At 41.6% G+C, this 17,881-nt stretch overlaps 1 protein-coding gene across 1 annotated transcript in view; it reads left to right on the top strand.

Moving 5' to 3' along the window:
- LOC134182021 (rap1 GTPase-activating protein 1-like) overlaps positions 1 to 17,881 on the top strand; it is a 22,651-nt gene extending 4,770 nt beyond the window's left edge. The window contains exons 7-21 of the mRNA XM_062649338.1: positions 2,525 to 2,734; positions 2,794 to 2,847; positions 3,773 to 3,957; positions 4,105 to 4,176; positions 4,236 to 4,347; positions 7,618 to 7,722; positions 7,784 to 7,855; positions 8,208 to 8,294; positions 8,352 to 8,420; positions 8,476 to 8,664; positions 8,730 to 8,821; positions 15,537 to 15,822; positions 15,882 to 15,957; positions 17,217 to 17,302; positions 17,378 to 17,881. Of these exons, the coding sequence (XP_062505322.1) occupies positions 2,525 to 2,734; positions 2,794 to 2,847; positions 3,773 to 3,957; positions 4,105 to 4,176; positions 4,236 to 4,347; positions 7,618 to 7,722; positions 7,784 to 7,855; positions 8,208 to 8,294; positions 8,352 to 8,420; positions 8,476 to 8,664; positions 8,730 to 8,821; positions 15,537 to 15,822; positions 15,882 to 15,957; positions 17,217 to 17,302; positions 17,378 to 17,740 (2,058 nt within the window). The 3' untranslated portion in view covers positions 17,741 to 17,881. The remainder of the gene's footprint in view (positions 1 to 2,524; positions 2,735 to 2,793; positions 2,848 to 3,772; positions 3,958 to 4,104; positions 4,177 to 4,235; positions 4,348 to 7,617; positions 7,723 to 7,783; positions 7,856 to 8,207; positions 8,295 to 8,351; positions 8,421 to 8,475; positions 8,665 to 8,729; positions 8,822 to 15,536; positions 15,823 to 15,881; positions 15,958 to 17,216; positions 17,303 to 17,377) is intronic.

Genomic DNA, 17,881 nt, shown 5'->3' with positions numbered 1-17,881 from the left:
TTCAATGTGCGAACTTCAACTTATTTTGTTCTCTTTCTTACAGCAATAGTTAGAGTTTTGCATGAACTCACCAGTACACTGTGCCACTATTGCCTTTGGTATTCGACATTATTATCACGTTGTTATTTGAGACAACCTCAAATACGTTTTGACAGCACATGCACTCCTCACTGTTAGGTATCCATCATCTCACAATGACTGCAGCTGCAGCAGATCTGTGATGGTTGTTTACTTCCCCCTCCCACCCCAGATGTGTATCAATTATGTTTGCTACTCCTACTTCTACTTGAGATGGTGACAGGCTATCGGGTAGCTTGTCCTCTTCCTTGTCTGCTTCTAAGGCAGCAGGCGATCTCAGAGCTTCAGGGACACTGTCGTTGAGCTTGAACCTATGTGGTCTAGTCACTAATGGCTCCCAGCAGATCTTCTTCATCCTGCCATTCATGCAATGACGTAACGTTATCATCATGTAAAAAACCTGAGGGCTGCTCTTCAGAAAGATAACTGTTGCTGCCGTCGCCTCTACTTTAGCAGCGTTGCCTTGGCTATGAAGATGTAATCATTTTTATAGGCTGCTGACTATACAAATGCACACGCGTCTCCCCTCTGTGACGTGTACATTACGTCATGCCCATTACCAGAACTTGAAGAACCGGAAGCAACTTTGACTTGCTATTTCTCAGTTAACTGAAAAATCTAAACCTATTTTTCCTATCATGTATGCAACTAGAACTATCGATTTCCAACATAAAAGAATTTTTGATTTTTGCCATTGCATTTACCCTTTAATGAACATTGTATAGCTGTGTTTGTAATGCTGGTGGAGATACATGAATATGTTAGGGTAAGGCCACACCTAAAAGATTCTTTGTTTTGGGCATAGCATAAAGTAGAAAGTCGTAGTTGGTCGGTCAGAAAAGTTATTATTTTCCACATTTTTTTATATTTAAAAATACATACATTAAATGCATTACATGGTGGCCATCGATCATGCACAACACGCGAGCAATGGACTGCACGATGTATACGGTATGTGGTATGCGTATGTACCCTCACTGTCACACACGACCAACTTGGAATACGAGGCCAGCAATCAGATGATCCATGCCGGTGGCTGTACTGCTACATCCATGCAGATGTCGGTTGCTGGGGAAGACACTTCTCCGACACCTTCCACATCAGCATATTGTTTACATGTAGGCTGGAACTTTCTGACAAGTTCTCAATGCCATACCAAACGCTAAATGCAATCCACTATCATCATCGGGCACTGCATCATAGTAAATTCCTGGATCTGATGCTGTCTGCACAGACACCAGACGTCGCATGCACTTGCATCGTCGTCTGATGTTACCATGCAAAGAATGTCTTTTGGCAGAGAGAGGATTCTTTCACCCGCAGTATCTTAGAATTAACCATGGAACATCTGCCATCCAGAACCGTGACAGAAATTGCTATGCAGGCATGGCATGTACATGTTGTGTATACTGTGCAATCCCAGCCTCGTACTTATGGGCACTGCGCGACAGGAATAGTGATAGATGCACATGCTTGATGTTCAAAGACACGTGCCGCAAAATTATTCAACAAAAATTTGAGGCAATCTTTGAAAGGCTGTCGATCGTGTTACTCGAAACAAAGAACTTTTCAGTGTGTGGCCTAAAGCAACTTGTAATCATATGTTATGTGCTCGTGAAGACACATCTGTTATTAGAGAATACATACACTGTAAACTATAGCAATAAGTTTTCGTAAGTAGAGTTCATAAACTGCCACAAACTCTTTCGTAAGAAAGAAAATTCATAAACTTTCCTCATGTGTCTCGAACACTTGCGTGGAAGTGACACCGAGGCTCAATCAACATCCTGGTAGCAGACATACCTTTTTTCGTTCTTGATATGCAAAAGCCAATTCATCAACAGGATGCTACCGTGAGCCGAGAAAGCCGCTTCTGCCCAATACAAACAATGGAGACGATCATTCTGCCCAATACAAACAATGGAGACGATCATTCAGACAGCTTGCTTTATGTCTCGAAATGACTGCCAGAAAAGCTTTCATTTATTCCTGAGCAGCTGATCAAGGATGGTAAATGTGGTTTGGTATTCTGACGAAAATGCCTTACATACATAATCTTCTGGGTTATGAAGGAAGGTGTTGTCATTGTGTTTGACAGTCACTCACGCATACGTTTCCAAACAGGAATGCCTTGGTGGATTTATTTCTATCCCAAACAGTGATGTAAGGCCTGCTATTGCTGCTCGTTACGTTAGTGAGTTTTTGGACATGTTTACATAGTCCAATGAGCAAAGCGGAGTTCACTCTTGTGCACCTAACAGAACGGCTAAAATTACTAAACCCCAAGTTTTGGGCTACAAAAGTGATTTATCTTGGTAAAAATTTTTGCAATTTACAAAATTTATGAAATTAAATAGCTTACGAAAATGTATTTATTTACAGTATTTAGGCTTGAAAACTGATGGTGTTTTAATGTTTGTTGTGTATTGTGAATTGTGTATTCTAGGATCATGAAAACTACTATTGTGAAGATGAAAAGCTAGGACCTGTACTTATGTCACTGCGATGCGAACTAAGTAGCAATCAATTAGGAAACACTACAGAAAGCTGGGAAGAATACAGAGTAATCGTACGGACGTCGTTCGAGACAAAGTGCCAGATTCTGTCGTCGGCAAAATTTGCTTCATCAGATCCGAGAGCCGAAGAGATTGCTAAGGTATCTCACTATACAGTCTTCAATTCTATGAGTCTTGCTGTTGACAAGGTGCGCTGTAGATGGTGTTAGAGCAACCCAGCATTTCGAGAATGCATCCTGCAACATCAGAACAGGTCAGCAGTTGCACATGAAGTTGAGCAATAGTTAGAACACTCACTAGAGCAGACAGCGTGACCGAAAAGTATGTCAATGTGAGGGTGGTTTCTAGTTGAGGGGGCTTTTATTATGCACTTTATTATATGTCACTGTTTCTTGAGTGACATATATTTACATATTTATATTTATATATATTTATACCGTATAAGATGAAATGTTGGCGGGAGTTTATTTTGGCAGTTTTTATTTTGGCGGTTGGACGTCGCTGTTGGATAATTGATGTGGGCGTTGACCCTAGTCTCCACCCACTTGTCACATGGCCCTTATAGGGAGTTTGAAGTTGACAGCTGCATTCCTGGGCATCACATTTTGTGGCTTCATGGTCTCCAACTATTGATGAAGAATTTGCTGCGTAAGGGTGAAGAACAGAACTCACATGATTCCTATGCTGTTGCCATTGTTCCTATGCTGTTGCCATTGTTATCTCCATTATCAACGTTTGATGAACGTAGGTGATGAAGTCAAGATAACGTCATACCTGCATATATATTGGTGGCCAAAATTATTGGCTGATTTTATATTGGCGGTCGCTGGAAAATCCGCCAATCCGCCAAAATAAACTCCCTGCTAATATTTCATGTTATACGGTATTTATATTTCTATCGCATCACCACAGTAATGCAGTTCCAACTGGGGGCATACTAACACAAACACACACACACACACACACACACACACACACACACACACACACACACACACACACACACACACACACATACAGTAACACACAAGACAAACTACCTCCCGTCAACCTTTACAACGACGTTCTTATTGTGAGTCCGCTATACAAATACTTTTGTTGTGATACAACGTAGTGCAGTTGCGTATTTTCTGGTTTTGCTTACTAGAGATGGGTAAGGTTTTGTTATTTGCTTGTAGGCACCTGACATTATTGCTCAGTTTGATGAACACGGAATGCAATCAAAGCACAAGTTTGGCATTGTATTTCAACGTGTCGGGCAAACGACAGAAGAGGAGATGTTTGGTAATGAGAACCATGGAGCCGCAATGGAAGAATTTCTCGACTTGCTGGGTGAACAAGTACAACTGCAAGGATTCAGAGGGTGAGACAAGAATGGTGTTGTGATATGTGCCATGAAACAGGGTTGTGATCTATTAAATCAGTGACGTGCATACAGTTGAATGCAATGGAATGAGTGACTGGATTTGAACTGCAGCCAGTTTACTATCCTTTCTTTGTGTTGTGATAGATATGCAGGTGGATTGGATATAAAGAATGGTACCACAGGAGACATGTCTGTTTACACAACCTTCCAAGATCGGTAACATCTATTGCTTGTATGTAACGTTTGATATTTACTATCATGCGTTGTTTGTGTAGAGAAATTATGTTTCATGTGTCGACTCTGTTGCCGTTTAAAGAGAAAGGCGACAATCAACAACTGGAGAGGAAACGACATATTGGCAATGATATTGTTGCTATCGTCTTTCAAGTAGGCACTCAGTCTTTCTCATTATAGTCATGCTGATAAATAAGCCATAGTACTGTAAACGACATATTTCGTCAGACAAAAGTTTTTGTAATTTTTATCAAAATGAATTTTTGATAAATTAAATACCCAATGAAATTTTTGTGCAAGTTCTACAAGCTGTGCCAGAGTTTGAGGCACACGTTGATGACACTGATATTTTTTGTCACAGAAACGAATCTGTAACAGCCTTGTCCACTACTGCATTTGCTCACTCACAAACATTGGCTTGTTCTTCTGTCTCAGCTTCATTGGGGTTTGGAAGAAAGGGATTCTTTGCTTCCAGTCACCTGCCAGCAAGATGAGGATTGCACAAGCTAAGCCATCTGATCAGTGACCTCGCGTATAGCAAATATATAGTATACTATCATATTATGTATGTTGATGGCAAAATAGTTCCGCCACAGCTCTTATTTCAAGTACTTACTGTAAAGACCTGAGTGGTGCTCAAGTGCCAGATGGACAGAGTACGAGACACCTTTCAGTAATTAAGCAGGTGCCTTCCGCCCACACATCACTAGAATATACATACTAGGGTTCTTGCTAGAGATTTTTGGGAGCGTGGCGGGATGCGCGGGTCGACAACGCATTGCTCTTTACAGTCGGACATGCGCACTGGAGCTGATCTCAAGTGAGGTAGACTTTGCATTGTAGCAGACGTACATTCAAGTGCTCTGCCCTACCCTTGCAAGGAAATCAACTTCGATCGTCAGTAAGCCTTCCTTAGCGATGTTCATCGATTGCGGATGTTTAAGTTTCGTAGACAAAACTATAGAAAGTTTGTCTAGTCGAGCATTGATTGACGTGTACCACTGTTGTTGCTCTGACCAGTCTAGAGTAGATTCTAGGTGTACACTTTCCGGACAAGAGTGTGCTTTCCGGATCACTGGAAAGGCATCCGAGACTAGAATCAGAGGCAGGGCATCCGGGTCTGTAATCAAGAGGTTGTGTGTACAGTACGTCACGGAGTGAGGCTATCATCCCGCGCTATTTGCAAGAGCCTAGATTTGTGGCTATTGTCACCTTGAGTATTGTCTCCAGTAGTATGGAATTCTCAAACATTCCTTAGCTGTAGACTTTGGACTCCTATGTACCGTTTCTGAGTGTGGCGCACTCTTACTGAAGCATGGCATTGCGCCACGCTGCCACGCTGTAGCGAGAACAAACCCTGCATTCATAGTTATACAGTAGGCTGAGTACTATACTACAGTACTAGGTACTGATGCATTTTTCTATGACGAAATATATTTGTCATTTACAGTAGATGTTTGTAATGTAGCTGTTTGTGTGCCGCAAACTTTTTATTTGAAACTGTGTATATAGCGTAGTAGTTCTGCACATTGAGGTGACAAGATCGGGAGTGTGCATGTTGTAGTGATACAAATGAACGAAAGTCGGGGATTTACCGATTGCTAACCAATTGTTGTTATTGATCAGTGTCTTGCATGGGTTTTGAGGCATGTGATGCCGTGTTTTCCAACACGCGCTTGACCAAGTTCATAGACATGCAAAGAGTTGGTCCAGCAAGGCTTCATGAAAGCAGCCTTCTACGCCATTTACATGAGCACGCATAGTGAGCCGAGCCGAGCCGTGCCAGCCCAGTATTCCAGCCCACATTTACTTGACGCACTCTGTAGAAGCGAGCCAACTTTTTAATGGGCGTGTCATTAGCGTGCTTCAGTTAGTTGAGATTAGCTCTCATGTAGACATCGCTCACGTTTTGCAATGGACGGAATGCAAGCTGCTCGCGTCTTTTCTTTATGGCTTTACAACAGTCATATCGAGAAATGCGTAGGACATATACATGACGTCGTACTATTCATACGAGATGTACGTCTATTGCCAGGTGACAGTTGCAGCAATGGAGTTCAAAAGATTTATTTCTTGCACAGTTTGGTTGCTCCACGATTGGATAAGACACAAAGTCTCCGTCTTGCTCCAAGCCATGATTTGTAAATGAGCATGCGCAGCTCGTCTTTCAGCACGCTATGCATTTAATGATGTACTTGACCTGAGCTGGCACTGTAGAAACTGAGCCAGTACAGGCTGACCTGCTTATAAGTGCTCGTGTAAACGGGGTATTATCAGTGTGTCATAAGTCGTTAATCTTTAATTGCGCTGTAGCTGTGGTTTTTTTGCGAGGAAGAAATTTCCGTGATGTTGCAAATATAGTCATGGATCGCAAAAATTTATTTCACAAATAACTCTGTCATGTGCAGAGCGTGCACCATCATGTGCTTGCAATGTGTGCATGCTAAACGTGTCGAGTAGGTGGCACTGACATCTCAGTCAGATGACTCTATTTTGTTACCGTGATGACAAGTGACTTCCAAAGTCAAAGCTTTAGAACAACCGCTACCATGAAGTTCAAGTCCAATTTCAGCGACCTTAGCGAGAGCACTGTACGAAGGTTCACGTCTGAATTGGAAAAACGGCTAATGAAGTAAAATTTGATATGAAGATTCAAGTTATGAAAGAACTTAAGTGCTCAGTGGCTACTTGGCTTTCTCAATTATATTACTGGAAAACCAGACATTGTAATAAATGGTTTCAAGGAGGCTCTTGTACTGGCAGCTCTTGATGGACAGCAAGAATGTGTGTTGTTGTTTTGAATAGTTGGAGATCAGTCAATATCATTTGGTGGTCTGTCCAATTCGCAATACTTACATCACAAAATCTGTTTGAAATGTCAGGTTTAAGCAAATTCGTGAACATTTATGTTCGCGGAAAACCATTGCTATGTGGTTACACAAGAACCGTTATACCCAAGCTCTGGTTACCCTTACTGAAATATTTTAGAGACTCTGTGTTGCTGTAGGTTATGCATAGTTTGTTGGTATTTTCATTGTTTGCATTCTTTGAGTTTGAGCGTGGCATGGCACGGTGCTACCTCACTGCCACTGTATTGACGTTAGTAAAATTGTTGGTTTGAAGAATGGTTCGCGTTCTGTGGCATTTCTTCAGGCATACTGCTGCGTAACAGTTTGGCATGTATGTCAGTTGATAAATTAATAGAAAAGTCAAGTGATTCATTATGTAGTAAGTGAAATTGGGCATCTGCTTGCATTTTCCAATTTTGACAATAGATTTTGTGGAATGTATTTTATAAATTGGTTTTTATTGTTATGTCCAACTTCGAGAATTAGTCAACTGATTTACTCGACAACTTTTTTTTGGGCTTTTTGTGATGTATTGACAGACATGCCATTGTCGTACATGATAATTTTTATGTAGAATGATGAAACTCCATTTATTGCTGGCTCGATCACATCACAGTTTCTTCAGGCGGTCGTCATTGTCCAGGTAGTGGAACCTGTTAGCGACTTCACGAGATACAAGGTACACAGATGTGTCTATATCCATTTACGGTAATAAAAAATTTTTGGGTTGTGTACTGTAGCTCTCTGTTGTGGCAAAGGATGGAGTGTCAAACTTTGGTCCAACCATACCTGAAACTAGTGTCTTTAGAAAGGTAGGTGTTTTATGAGTGTGTGTGTGTGTGTGTGTGTGTGTGTGTGTGTGTGTGTGTGTGTGTGTGTGTGCGTGTGTGTGTGTGTGTGTGTGTGTGTGTGTGTGTATGTGTGTGTGTGTGTGTGTGCGTGCATGCGTGTTTATTTGTGAGTGTGTGTGTGTGTGTGTGTGTGCACGTGTGGGTGCATGTATGTGTTTGTGTATGTGCAGGCGCATGTATGTGTTTGTGTGTGTGCGTGCATGTAGTAGTGCACATGTGCATGCATGCATGCATATGTTTATGTATTTGTCAGTCACTTCAATCAGTCACATGTTTACAAATAATAGATTTGCATAGACATGCTTGCTTTCAGGATGAACACTTTCGTTCTTGGTTGTTGACAAAAATGGTGAATGCTGAAACTGCAGCAAAAGAGACACCCCAGTTTACAAAACTTCAAGTTTGTCAATACAGTAATGAACACTTTATGGTTATCTGATCTTTGCCTTCATTCCAGCTCAGAACTAGAACAACACTCCTCCAGAATTTAGTAGCCAAACTTAAAGAGATTGAGGAGAGCGACGAAGTTGGTTATTTGTAGTTTACCCATTCGCATGTCGTCTCTAGTTGTTTGTTGATAGGATATTGGAGAATACGGACGTCTGGTGTCTAAAGTTGGATCATCACCATCTCTTGGTTCTAAGAAACAACGCCACTCGATAGACACAGGTGTACTTAGTCACAGTCGGAGTGTGTCTTTGTTTGCTGCAACTGAAAGTCATGACCTTGTTATGAGACGACAGAGAAGTGGTGACTCGCCATTGAGACCAGTAAGTGTTGTGGCAGCTGTAGCTGTTGTCATAGTTGATTAATTAACTTGTTATGTGCATTGTAGCATGTATATAAACCGTTGTATGCAGATCCGGGACAGGAGAGTGTAGATGACGATGTTTCTCAATTGAAACGAGAACAGAGCAAGATAAGACGGTAGGCGTTTTGGTTGGTGTGTATGCAGGACATGTTTGTTTTGTGGAGTGTAGTTGAATGTACATGTGTGTATGCACACGCACGCACGTGCACACACACGCACACACACGCACACACACACACACACACACACACACACACACACACACACACACAACTGGAAAGCTGACGACACGACAGTCTACTGTTGCGGATCGTGCAATAAATGGTGCTCAGGCTATAAATATTATATTGCTCCGGAATATGGGTGGTAACCTACACTTACTGTCCAATTTCCTACAATATCTAGATGATTTAATTCTCTATTACAGTAGCACTTGGCCATCTATAGCCTGTTCACACTACTCTCCATTTGCGTTGACCTTTTACATTGGAAAATTGCAATAAATCCACTGTTTGTAGGAATTTCGTGACGATCTTTGCATCGTTCGAAATCGCAGAACGTGGCATTTCATTTCGTTTCAGTAAAGTACGCTAAACAGGCAAAGAGCAATAGGACTTATGCAAATTAGAGTTGAGTAGAGTGAATAATGGCCTATTAGTGTGTTAGTAGTAATTTCATGCATCTTTATTCAATTATATACACATTCGTTGCTATAGTTGATATGTTATTGGATTTCGTTTACTGCATGAGCCTTCAGTCTTCCAGGTCCATTTCTTGTTCGTAATCGTTGCTAACGCGTCGTCCTCTTCGATCGTAGTCTACACCGAAACATTCTAGATCTGCGAGCTAGAATGACGTATAAGCAATGGTCAAATGTACGGGATCTTGGACACTGTTAGTTTCAGAATAGAAGGTCAAAGGCTAGAATGCACGATCTGCTTGGGGCATACTTGCATGTAAGAAGATCTGTTAGAGTACACAAAGGCGGTTACTAGAGCTTCTAAGAAGGTACTATATGAAACACTTGGTGAAACCACAGTCTCACTAGCACTTCCTGTGTAAAAGGTCAACCTGAATGGAGAGTAGCACGCTTGCAAACTGTGCTGAGAGGTGTGAAGGTAGACCACGCCTGTGCACGCCAAGAAACAGTGCCAGCCCTCATTCACACTACCTAAGCCTCTAGCGAGCCAGTGGGTATAGCCACTTGTAAGGTATGCTAACTCTGAGAATTATGGATCACCAGTATGCTTTTGTTGCCATATTGACAACAATTCAGCAATCCAGATCAACACATCGTGTCAGTTTGAAAAGGAGATTACGCTGGAGAAGGCAATTGCAACGTGTACATTGCTCATAGTGTTGTAGACCTTTCCTAGTTAGTACTGCGACATCTCTCAAGATGCGCTTGTATGGTATCTTTGATCCGCAATTCAGTCAAAAACAATGTTTCTCTCTCTGTCCATGCCATTTTGCACCGAACTACACATGCACAAACATGCTTGCAGATCAGTAACTGTTCACACTATGCAAAACATCCGAGCCGACCGGGCTAGCACGCTTCCGGCCCTCTTGGCACGGCACTGTAAGCATTCACACTACATGACAAGAAATGAACTGTGCTGGCATGGTAAAATCTGCTAGTGTGAATGGGTTATTAGCCTTAATTTTGTAGCCGCTAAGCAGTATTATAGTCTGTGGGCCAAGTCCAGAATTGTGACTTTTCCGAGCACCCCATGGCAAACCATTTTCTTTCTCTAGCCTATCCTAGGTAATTTTTGTGGTGATTACGAAAATGATGTTTTTATTAGCATCAGAGTGTCCAAAGTTGACTAAAACAGCATTTTCTTAAATAAAAATGTTGCCATAGTAACCAATATGTAAAATTAAAAAGCGAAGTCAGATTTGATATCAAAACTTTAGGTATGGTTGACAAGCTTTTGTAACACGAGATATCAGATGTATTTAACAGAGCTCAAATAGATGATGTATATGCACGGGAAGAGACCTTTAGTCTCTCTGTGTTATCTAGTAGTGACCACTACAACTTCCGGTTGAATATAGTCAGTAACACTGATGCCCTTTGCTGTCGCATCCAGTAAAAGCATGAAACCCGGGAATTGTTTTACACACGTCGTCTTCTAGCGACCATGTAATATTTGTCATGCTAATGCGGTGCTTTTGACTTTTTGGCTCTGTCTGCTGTATAATCTGTGCCGGGATCTGATATGCGCCCGAGCAGCTTGTCACTAAGACATCACTATCTGTTAACAGATGACAATATTTATGTGAGATGCTCTTGTGTTTGCTGCATGAATGGCGTGTAAAAATATCTGGGTGTCATGCTTCTTCACTGCATGAAAGTGCTGGCATCAATCGGGCAGTGACAACTAGACCATCGATTTGTAGTAAACCTTGAGCAGTTGCTGCGGTGACACACAAATACACACTTACCATCAAGGAGACTTGCATATTTTGGCAGCTGCATGTAATTTCCTAGACAGAACATCAACAAATGCCATTCTATTGCTGCTGCTGCTGCCATGAACCTTTTCTGTCGCGAGGAAGCATCTGCGACGATGCTGTACTAGGATGAAAGCAGAGTGACAATTGATGCACCGCAATTTCTCTCCAAATTTTCAGTTGGCAAATGCAGATAGCGATCAATCACAAAGTCAATTCGATTTCTGGAACACGTATAGAAGAGCGATTCGGTTAATTAGAGATAAGTGTAACATGTACGCCAGACAAGGTCACTTTTAATTGAGTTAAAGATTGACGAGGTGATCTTAGTGCTCTCCCATGGTTACTGCATGGCTACTGTTGATGGAGGGATTCAAAAGACAGCCAAGTCTAAAATGATACATTTTAATTAGTACTGGAAATATGTGACTCTTGTACAATTTTTATGAAATGCTACTCTTTTGGCATCCATGCAGTCGTGAAAACAACGATCTGTCGGACCAAGGTACCACTGGAGAACGATTGCCTTTCACTCTTGGTAAATGCAACACGGGCAAATGTTTTTAACTTTACTTTCTCCGTGACACCCAAAAGTCCACGTCATTGTTAGCTAGGCAACCGTTGTTGAAAGAACTGCCATTTTTGCCTCACCTTGGCATTGCTGCAATTTGGTAAAAGCTATAGGTCATAGTCTACCTCATAGGGAGGCAGTTACTTCAGAGTAAAAACAGACAAGATCATTAAAGTTATTGACCAAAAGACTGGCTTGTAGAAAGCTTTAATTAATTAATTAAGCAGTCATGATCAATTCAAGAAGCACATTCTATTGTCTTTCTAGAGCTGCATGTATACTTATCTCAATGAAGTTCACTAATGCTACCCAAACTACTATATTTGCAGCATGTCAGTGAAGTGTAGCGTACTGCAATACAACAACAGTCAAAGCACAATTTCTCACATCAATCCTAGTTGTCTACGTTGATGTTACAATTTGGAACTAAAGTTATAATTAGACTTTCTACAGTGGTAGTTATCACTTAATTGCAAGAGATAACGTGTCGGAAGCTTCACGGTAACGTACAGGTAGCAAAACCATTACAAGATCAGGATTTTGCCTCAACTTGTATAATGTGCATTAGGCCTGAGGGCTCGAAAATCGGTCCAACTAGTTGTTGTCATTTGACGAGTTTCCAAAATTGTTGGGTCGTCAAAATTTTTAGTCTAGGATGTCATGTTGATATCAATCATGGTGTTTAGTGATATGCCGCCATTTTATACGGCCTTCTAAAATTCAGTGCAGTCCAAGCAGTATTCCCACAATGGCATGCAACCGACACACACATTACCGCTGAGCCAATGGATACGGCGTGCTAGATTTTACAGAGCTAGACGTCTTCACTGAGGCAAGGAAGACAAAAGTGATAGCTAATTGAATTAGCTATTAAACGCATACCACCTCTTGGTCAAAATAAGGCGGGGTTTCAACCAGACTTCCACTTATCACATTGCGGAAGTTGTCAGTTTCTTGCTACTAAAATCATATCTACCTATTTCAACGTACAGGATTTACCATTGTCTCCATTGCTCCCTGGTCACAAACTCATGCCTTTACTTTGTCGGAATCCTGAGATGGCTCTTGCACGCCCAGTTTCATTATCCAGGATATGAGCGTTTGGTCAACATATGGCACGCTGCTGGCAGTACATACTAAGTGTACATGTCATTGTACGACAAATGTCCGAATGTGAGCATCAAAGCGGCACATGTTTCAGTATAGTACAGTTATCCGCCTGCATACCGAGAAAGCCATTACAAACTAGCGGTGGTCTGCTCTAGTCGTCATTTGACGACCTAGACTAGAACATTAGTAGTCAGTTGTAAAATTTAACTCGTCAAATGACAACTTGATGACCTATTTTTCGAGCCCTGGGCCTCGTGGTTCCAGTTCATTGCTATGCGGCTAATTTGCAAAACGGTCTTGTTGAACATTATCTGTCTCGCCAAACATAGGTATTGTCAAACATAGAGTCATACGACAAGCTCCAGGTGTCAAGAATTGGTTAGCCAAAGGGTGCACGGATGGCATTTTTTGAAGCTCTTTTTGCAATTGGCGCACGGACTATTTATTATCCATATGTCTTGTCATAATGAACTAGAAGCTACCATCACATTCTATTAGTTTTTGTTTTGGGTACTTTTGTTTCTCTTGTGTTTCGTGGATAGTGTAGTTTTCGAGTACAGTTGCGTGTTACTTATCCAACCCCCTTTGTACCGGACCCCTGTTGGATAAGTGAATATGTTGGATAACTGAAGCTGTTATGAACTCAACTATTATTCATATTATACAGCATTTTTTCCACATTAGGTATACTGAATGTAGATGTGAATTTAAACGAACCAAATGTCTTAGTGATCTAGAGATAAAAATTATACTTTTCATGATTGATTGTAAATTTATATACATCATCTGTCATATCATCACCCACGTGGCAACCTTGGCCTGTCAGATAAGTGACACGAGACTGTAGTAACGGACAATCTAGAAACACAGGCTAAAAGAAGGGAGTTGCCATGGCAGTCAGAGTTTGAACTTCTAGTTTGTCTGTATGCCTGTGTTTAGACTTTTGAGTTGTAACAGTTGTCATAGGGCTGGATTTCAATTTCTTGAAACAGACAGTCTGTGCCATAATTACAGTGAAGAGTGCCTTTAGGGTGTCTAAGGCTGTGTTTCCACTAGCTGCATCTTAAACTAGTTTAGCTTAAACACGTTTAAAACTAAATCGGTTCAAGAAAGCGACTGTTTCCACTAGGAACTTGCACATCTGGGATGTGCAAAAACACCCACCATCTAGAAACGCCTTATTTTGAAGTATTGGGCTGCTCTATTGCCGAGTCAGAGCCACAGTTGGTTGTCACCTATTCATCATCTGCTAGTAGGAATTTCATGACCATGACCAAGGACATTGTCTCTCTCCATAGCTGCTGATTTTTTTCCTTTAGCTAACGACCCTTGCATCGTATAAGGCAATCCCATACCAGCAAAAAGTCAATATCATCAAAGGGTGTTGTCGGAAGTCATCCAACAAGCGCGCTACTGTCATGCTACAGTTAAACCTAAATCACTTTGCTAAACCTACCACAAGACGGGTTTAAGAAATTGGTTTAGGTTGAGAATATACTGTAGAACCCTGGAATTACGACCACCTTCAGGGCTATGGTTTGTTGGTCCTATTTCTGACATGGTCTTGTTCTGAGTCTATGTGGAGTGTATATGCCACACCCACATCACTAGAACCAGGATATCGGTTGTAACACATGTCTGTTATTCACATGGGAGTACACCATTAAATAAGAAGCTTCTATGATGCATTGTCCCTAACACTAGGAATGGCTATAGTAAGGCAGGGTTCTACTGTATATAGAAGTCATGAGATGTCATGTGCAAAACCAGGTCTCTTCTTTCGTCACCTCTTTCCGATACCAAACTTTTTAGCGAGTTGCCCCTGACTTTTTTCGTCACTCTCATCGACTAGTCGCCATTTGTCTTCAAGCGACAGTTCTTTCTTCACGGATTTTGTAGAGCTTGATGCCACCATTTTCTTCGCTTTATCCGGAATACCGATGAGGTGCGCATGTGCTTGATCGCAATTTGGAATTCCAAGGTGGTCGTATTTCTGAGAACACAATATATGAGAGAGATCCTCGAAATGCTTCGGACCGGAGGAAAGTGGTCGTATTTCCGGGGTAGTCGCAAGGCGGGGTTCTACTGTAACTGGTTTAGTGCAAACCACTTGATAACCCGGTTAAAGCGTGAGTGGAAACGTGCCCAACAGTTTGACAAATGAAAACTAGTACATTACAACCCTGATTATCCAAATTGTTCAGATAAGGAAATGAAGGTGTGGTGACTTTCTTGAGGCTCAGTTATACATTGACAGTCAAGTACATAATGAACAATGTGTAATTGACTAATATACAGCAATACTAGGTCAACAATGACTCAACGTGTTGACACCATTTAATGATTAGTTGTAAGAAATTCCTCTATGTTTCCTATTTTGAAGCAGATTCATGGGTTTTGTTGGAACGATGTCACACAAGAAACAAGTGAAAGACACTTGCTTTTGGGAGGAATAAATTTGTTCAGATTATGGAAATGTTGGGATAATTGAAATGTCTGGATAATCAGGGTTGTACTGTAGCTAACTGCACCCATTCTGGTGATGCCTCTTTTATAGGAAACTCCTCTTTAGTATTATTGTAATTTTCCATTTAATGGTTTGTCGATTGAACACTCAGTTGATATGGGATGAGGTGTTTTTCCAATTTGTTTGTTGCTTAATATTGGTGTGATGTTGTTTATGTTTTTAGACAGCACTTGCTGAATCGTGTTCAACACTCGCTGCACAGCTACCAAAAGTACGACTCGTCTACACTTCCTGCCGGAATGAAGTTACATTCCCAATCGAGTTCGTTGTGGAAAAAAAGCGTTTCAAGCTCACAACTGCCTAGCAGTGACAATTCGTCGACGGAAGACTCTCCTATCGGGTCACTGTCTTCTGTCGGAATTCAGCCGGTTGCTATGGACAGTTCTGGATTTGTTATGCATTCGGCTGAATCGGGAATGAGCAGAGGCAAGAGACATAGTTATGCAGAGGTATGGTTTGAATCATACAGTGTATAGAGTTTGGAGTACATAGAAAGTGCTTGTAATAGGGAAAGTATGGTACTACGTCATCTGCTTCTAGTTTGGGCATGTCGAATCATAGTCCGTTGTCAGAGTCGGAAGAAGGTATTGGTGGCAATGATAGTTGTGCGTGTGCACTGTAAATGTTTTGTTTGTGTTTTCGTCTGTCTTTTTTAGTATTCATTGCTGTCTGTCTGTTTCTGTGTAGGTGTGTGTGTCTGTTTGTCTGTCTATATCTGTTTGTAGTATGGCATTGTACACATGCTGGCATTAGGTAACTGGTTAATTAGAGTTTTCCAAATGCTTCATGTGTCGGTTGCTGTGTTGACTATATAACATTTGTTTTATCTTGGACTGCAACAATTGCTTTGACACTTAGGAAATGACAGCAGTGCTACACTGCTTTTTGTGTAACAACAATGTGGCTGCAAATTGGCTACTGGTTGTCTCCTAGAATCCATTCTCCTGTTTGCTTGTGTTGCTTGTGATTAGCCCATGATTAACGCATGCGTTAGGGTTACACTAGTACCTCTGTAGACCAGGGAACAGTCACTGACAATTGGAATGCAACCCATGTGCTCATTGTTATTGTTGGTTAACCTAGAACAGTAACATTTACAAGTTTAGTTGTATTGGCCCTTGCCAATGCTACAATAGTATTACACCTGTGGTTTCGTTTTGTGATACTGGCATACTCTACTGATAATGTACTGTACTTACTCTTCGTAATCAGCGAGAACTTTGTATCCTTGACCATTTAATGTATTGGTTGGTGAGTATCAAGCAGAACTCTCTGTACTGCCATTTAGACAATAGTGACAAGATTTCTGGAAGACTGGTTTATGTATAAGTAAGTATACCTTGTCACTTATTGCAGACTTTTTGGCAGAAGTTTTTAGACGTGATTCAGAAGAGTTCTTATGTAGGTTGATAACAGGCAGGATTTTGACTTTGGTAATTAACACTGTGTAGCTATATGATCTATCATTTAGGCTGCATTTACAGTATGCAGGGCTGAAAGCGTTGTGTCTCATCCTGTCCATCCATTTATGACGTGACGCGTAAGCGTTCCCATATTGTAAATGCAACTGTAATTACACAGGTTATGTGACAGTTGATCACAGACCTACTGACTGACACAAGGACAGACAACAAGAGCGACAGACCAACAGATTTATTGTTTGATTTTCTTGTCTGTTTGCTTCCCCTCTCAGTTTATGTTGTGTTTATGTTGTGTTCATCTATCTGTTTGTCTGTCTTTTGTCTGTTCGTTCTTTGTGGCAGTGACTTCTGTCCGTGTTCTCAAGTCTATCTAGGAGTATGTTATGTGCTAGCATGTTTTTCATAACCCTCATATTCTACAGATAATCTATTAAGAATGATCGAAGCTCTTCAACGAGAAGTGGACAAACTGCGAGAGGAAAGACTTCGACTGTTGCGAGAGACAGTGGTTAGTCAGTCCATGTCTATAGTCCTTTGATATGTGTATACAATATTCTCTCTGATGATGACCATCCTACTCTAGACCCTCAAACGTGAGAATACCGACTTGAAGAAGCGCGATCTCGAGCGGGATAAGGAACTGCGAGCAGCGTACGACGAGCTCAGTCAGTTGCGGTCGGAAATGGCAAGCCTACGAGGCGAGGCTACATCCGACGGGCGCGACGCACATGCCAGCAGCAGCAGCAACGCACTATGGGCTCGGTCTCAGCGCTCGAAATCGGCCGACCCTCTCATCAGTCGCTATCAGCCGGCCGCCGGCTCACGTGATCCACACCGGTTTGACGCGTTACTTGGCAGAGGAGGCACGCGAAGTGGCGGCAGCAATTCGAGTGGGTTAAAACGTATCTCCCTGTCGGATCTGGAAGGAGAGACGACATACTTGTGACCGTCAAACTGTACGCTTTGGTCGACTATATGAGTGTATACGTAGGGAGAAAAAAACGGGTTATGAGGGTATACGTTACTGTAGGTAAGATATCCGATTTTTGTACACGAACTCCGAAGTAATTGAGATTCAGGTATCTAA

The sequence above is a fragment of the Corticium candelabrum genome, chromosome 7 (genome assembly GCF_963422355.1).
Source record: "Corticium candelabrum chromosome 7, ooCorCand1.1, whole genome shotgun sequence".
NCBI classification, from domain to species: domain Eukaryota; kingdom Metazoa; phylum Porifera; class Homoscleromorpha; order Homosclerophorida; family Plakinidae; genus Corticium; species Corticium candelabrum.
This window is presented reverse-complemented; position numbering and strand designations above follow the sequence as displayed.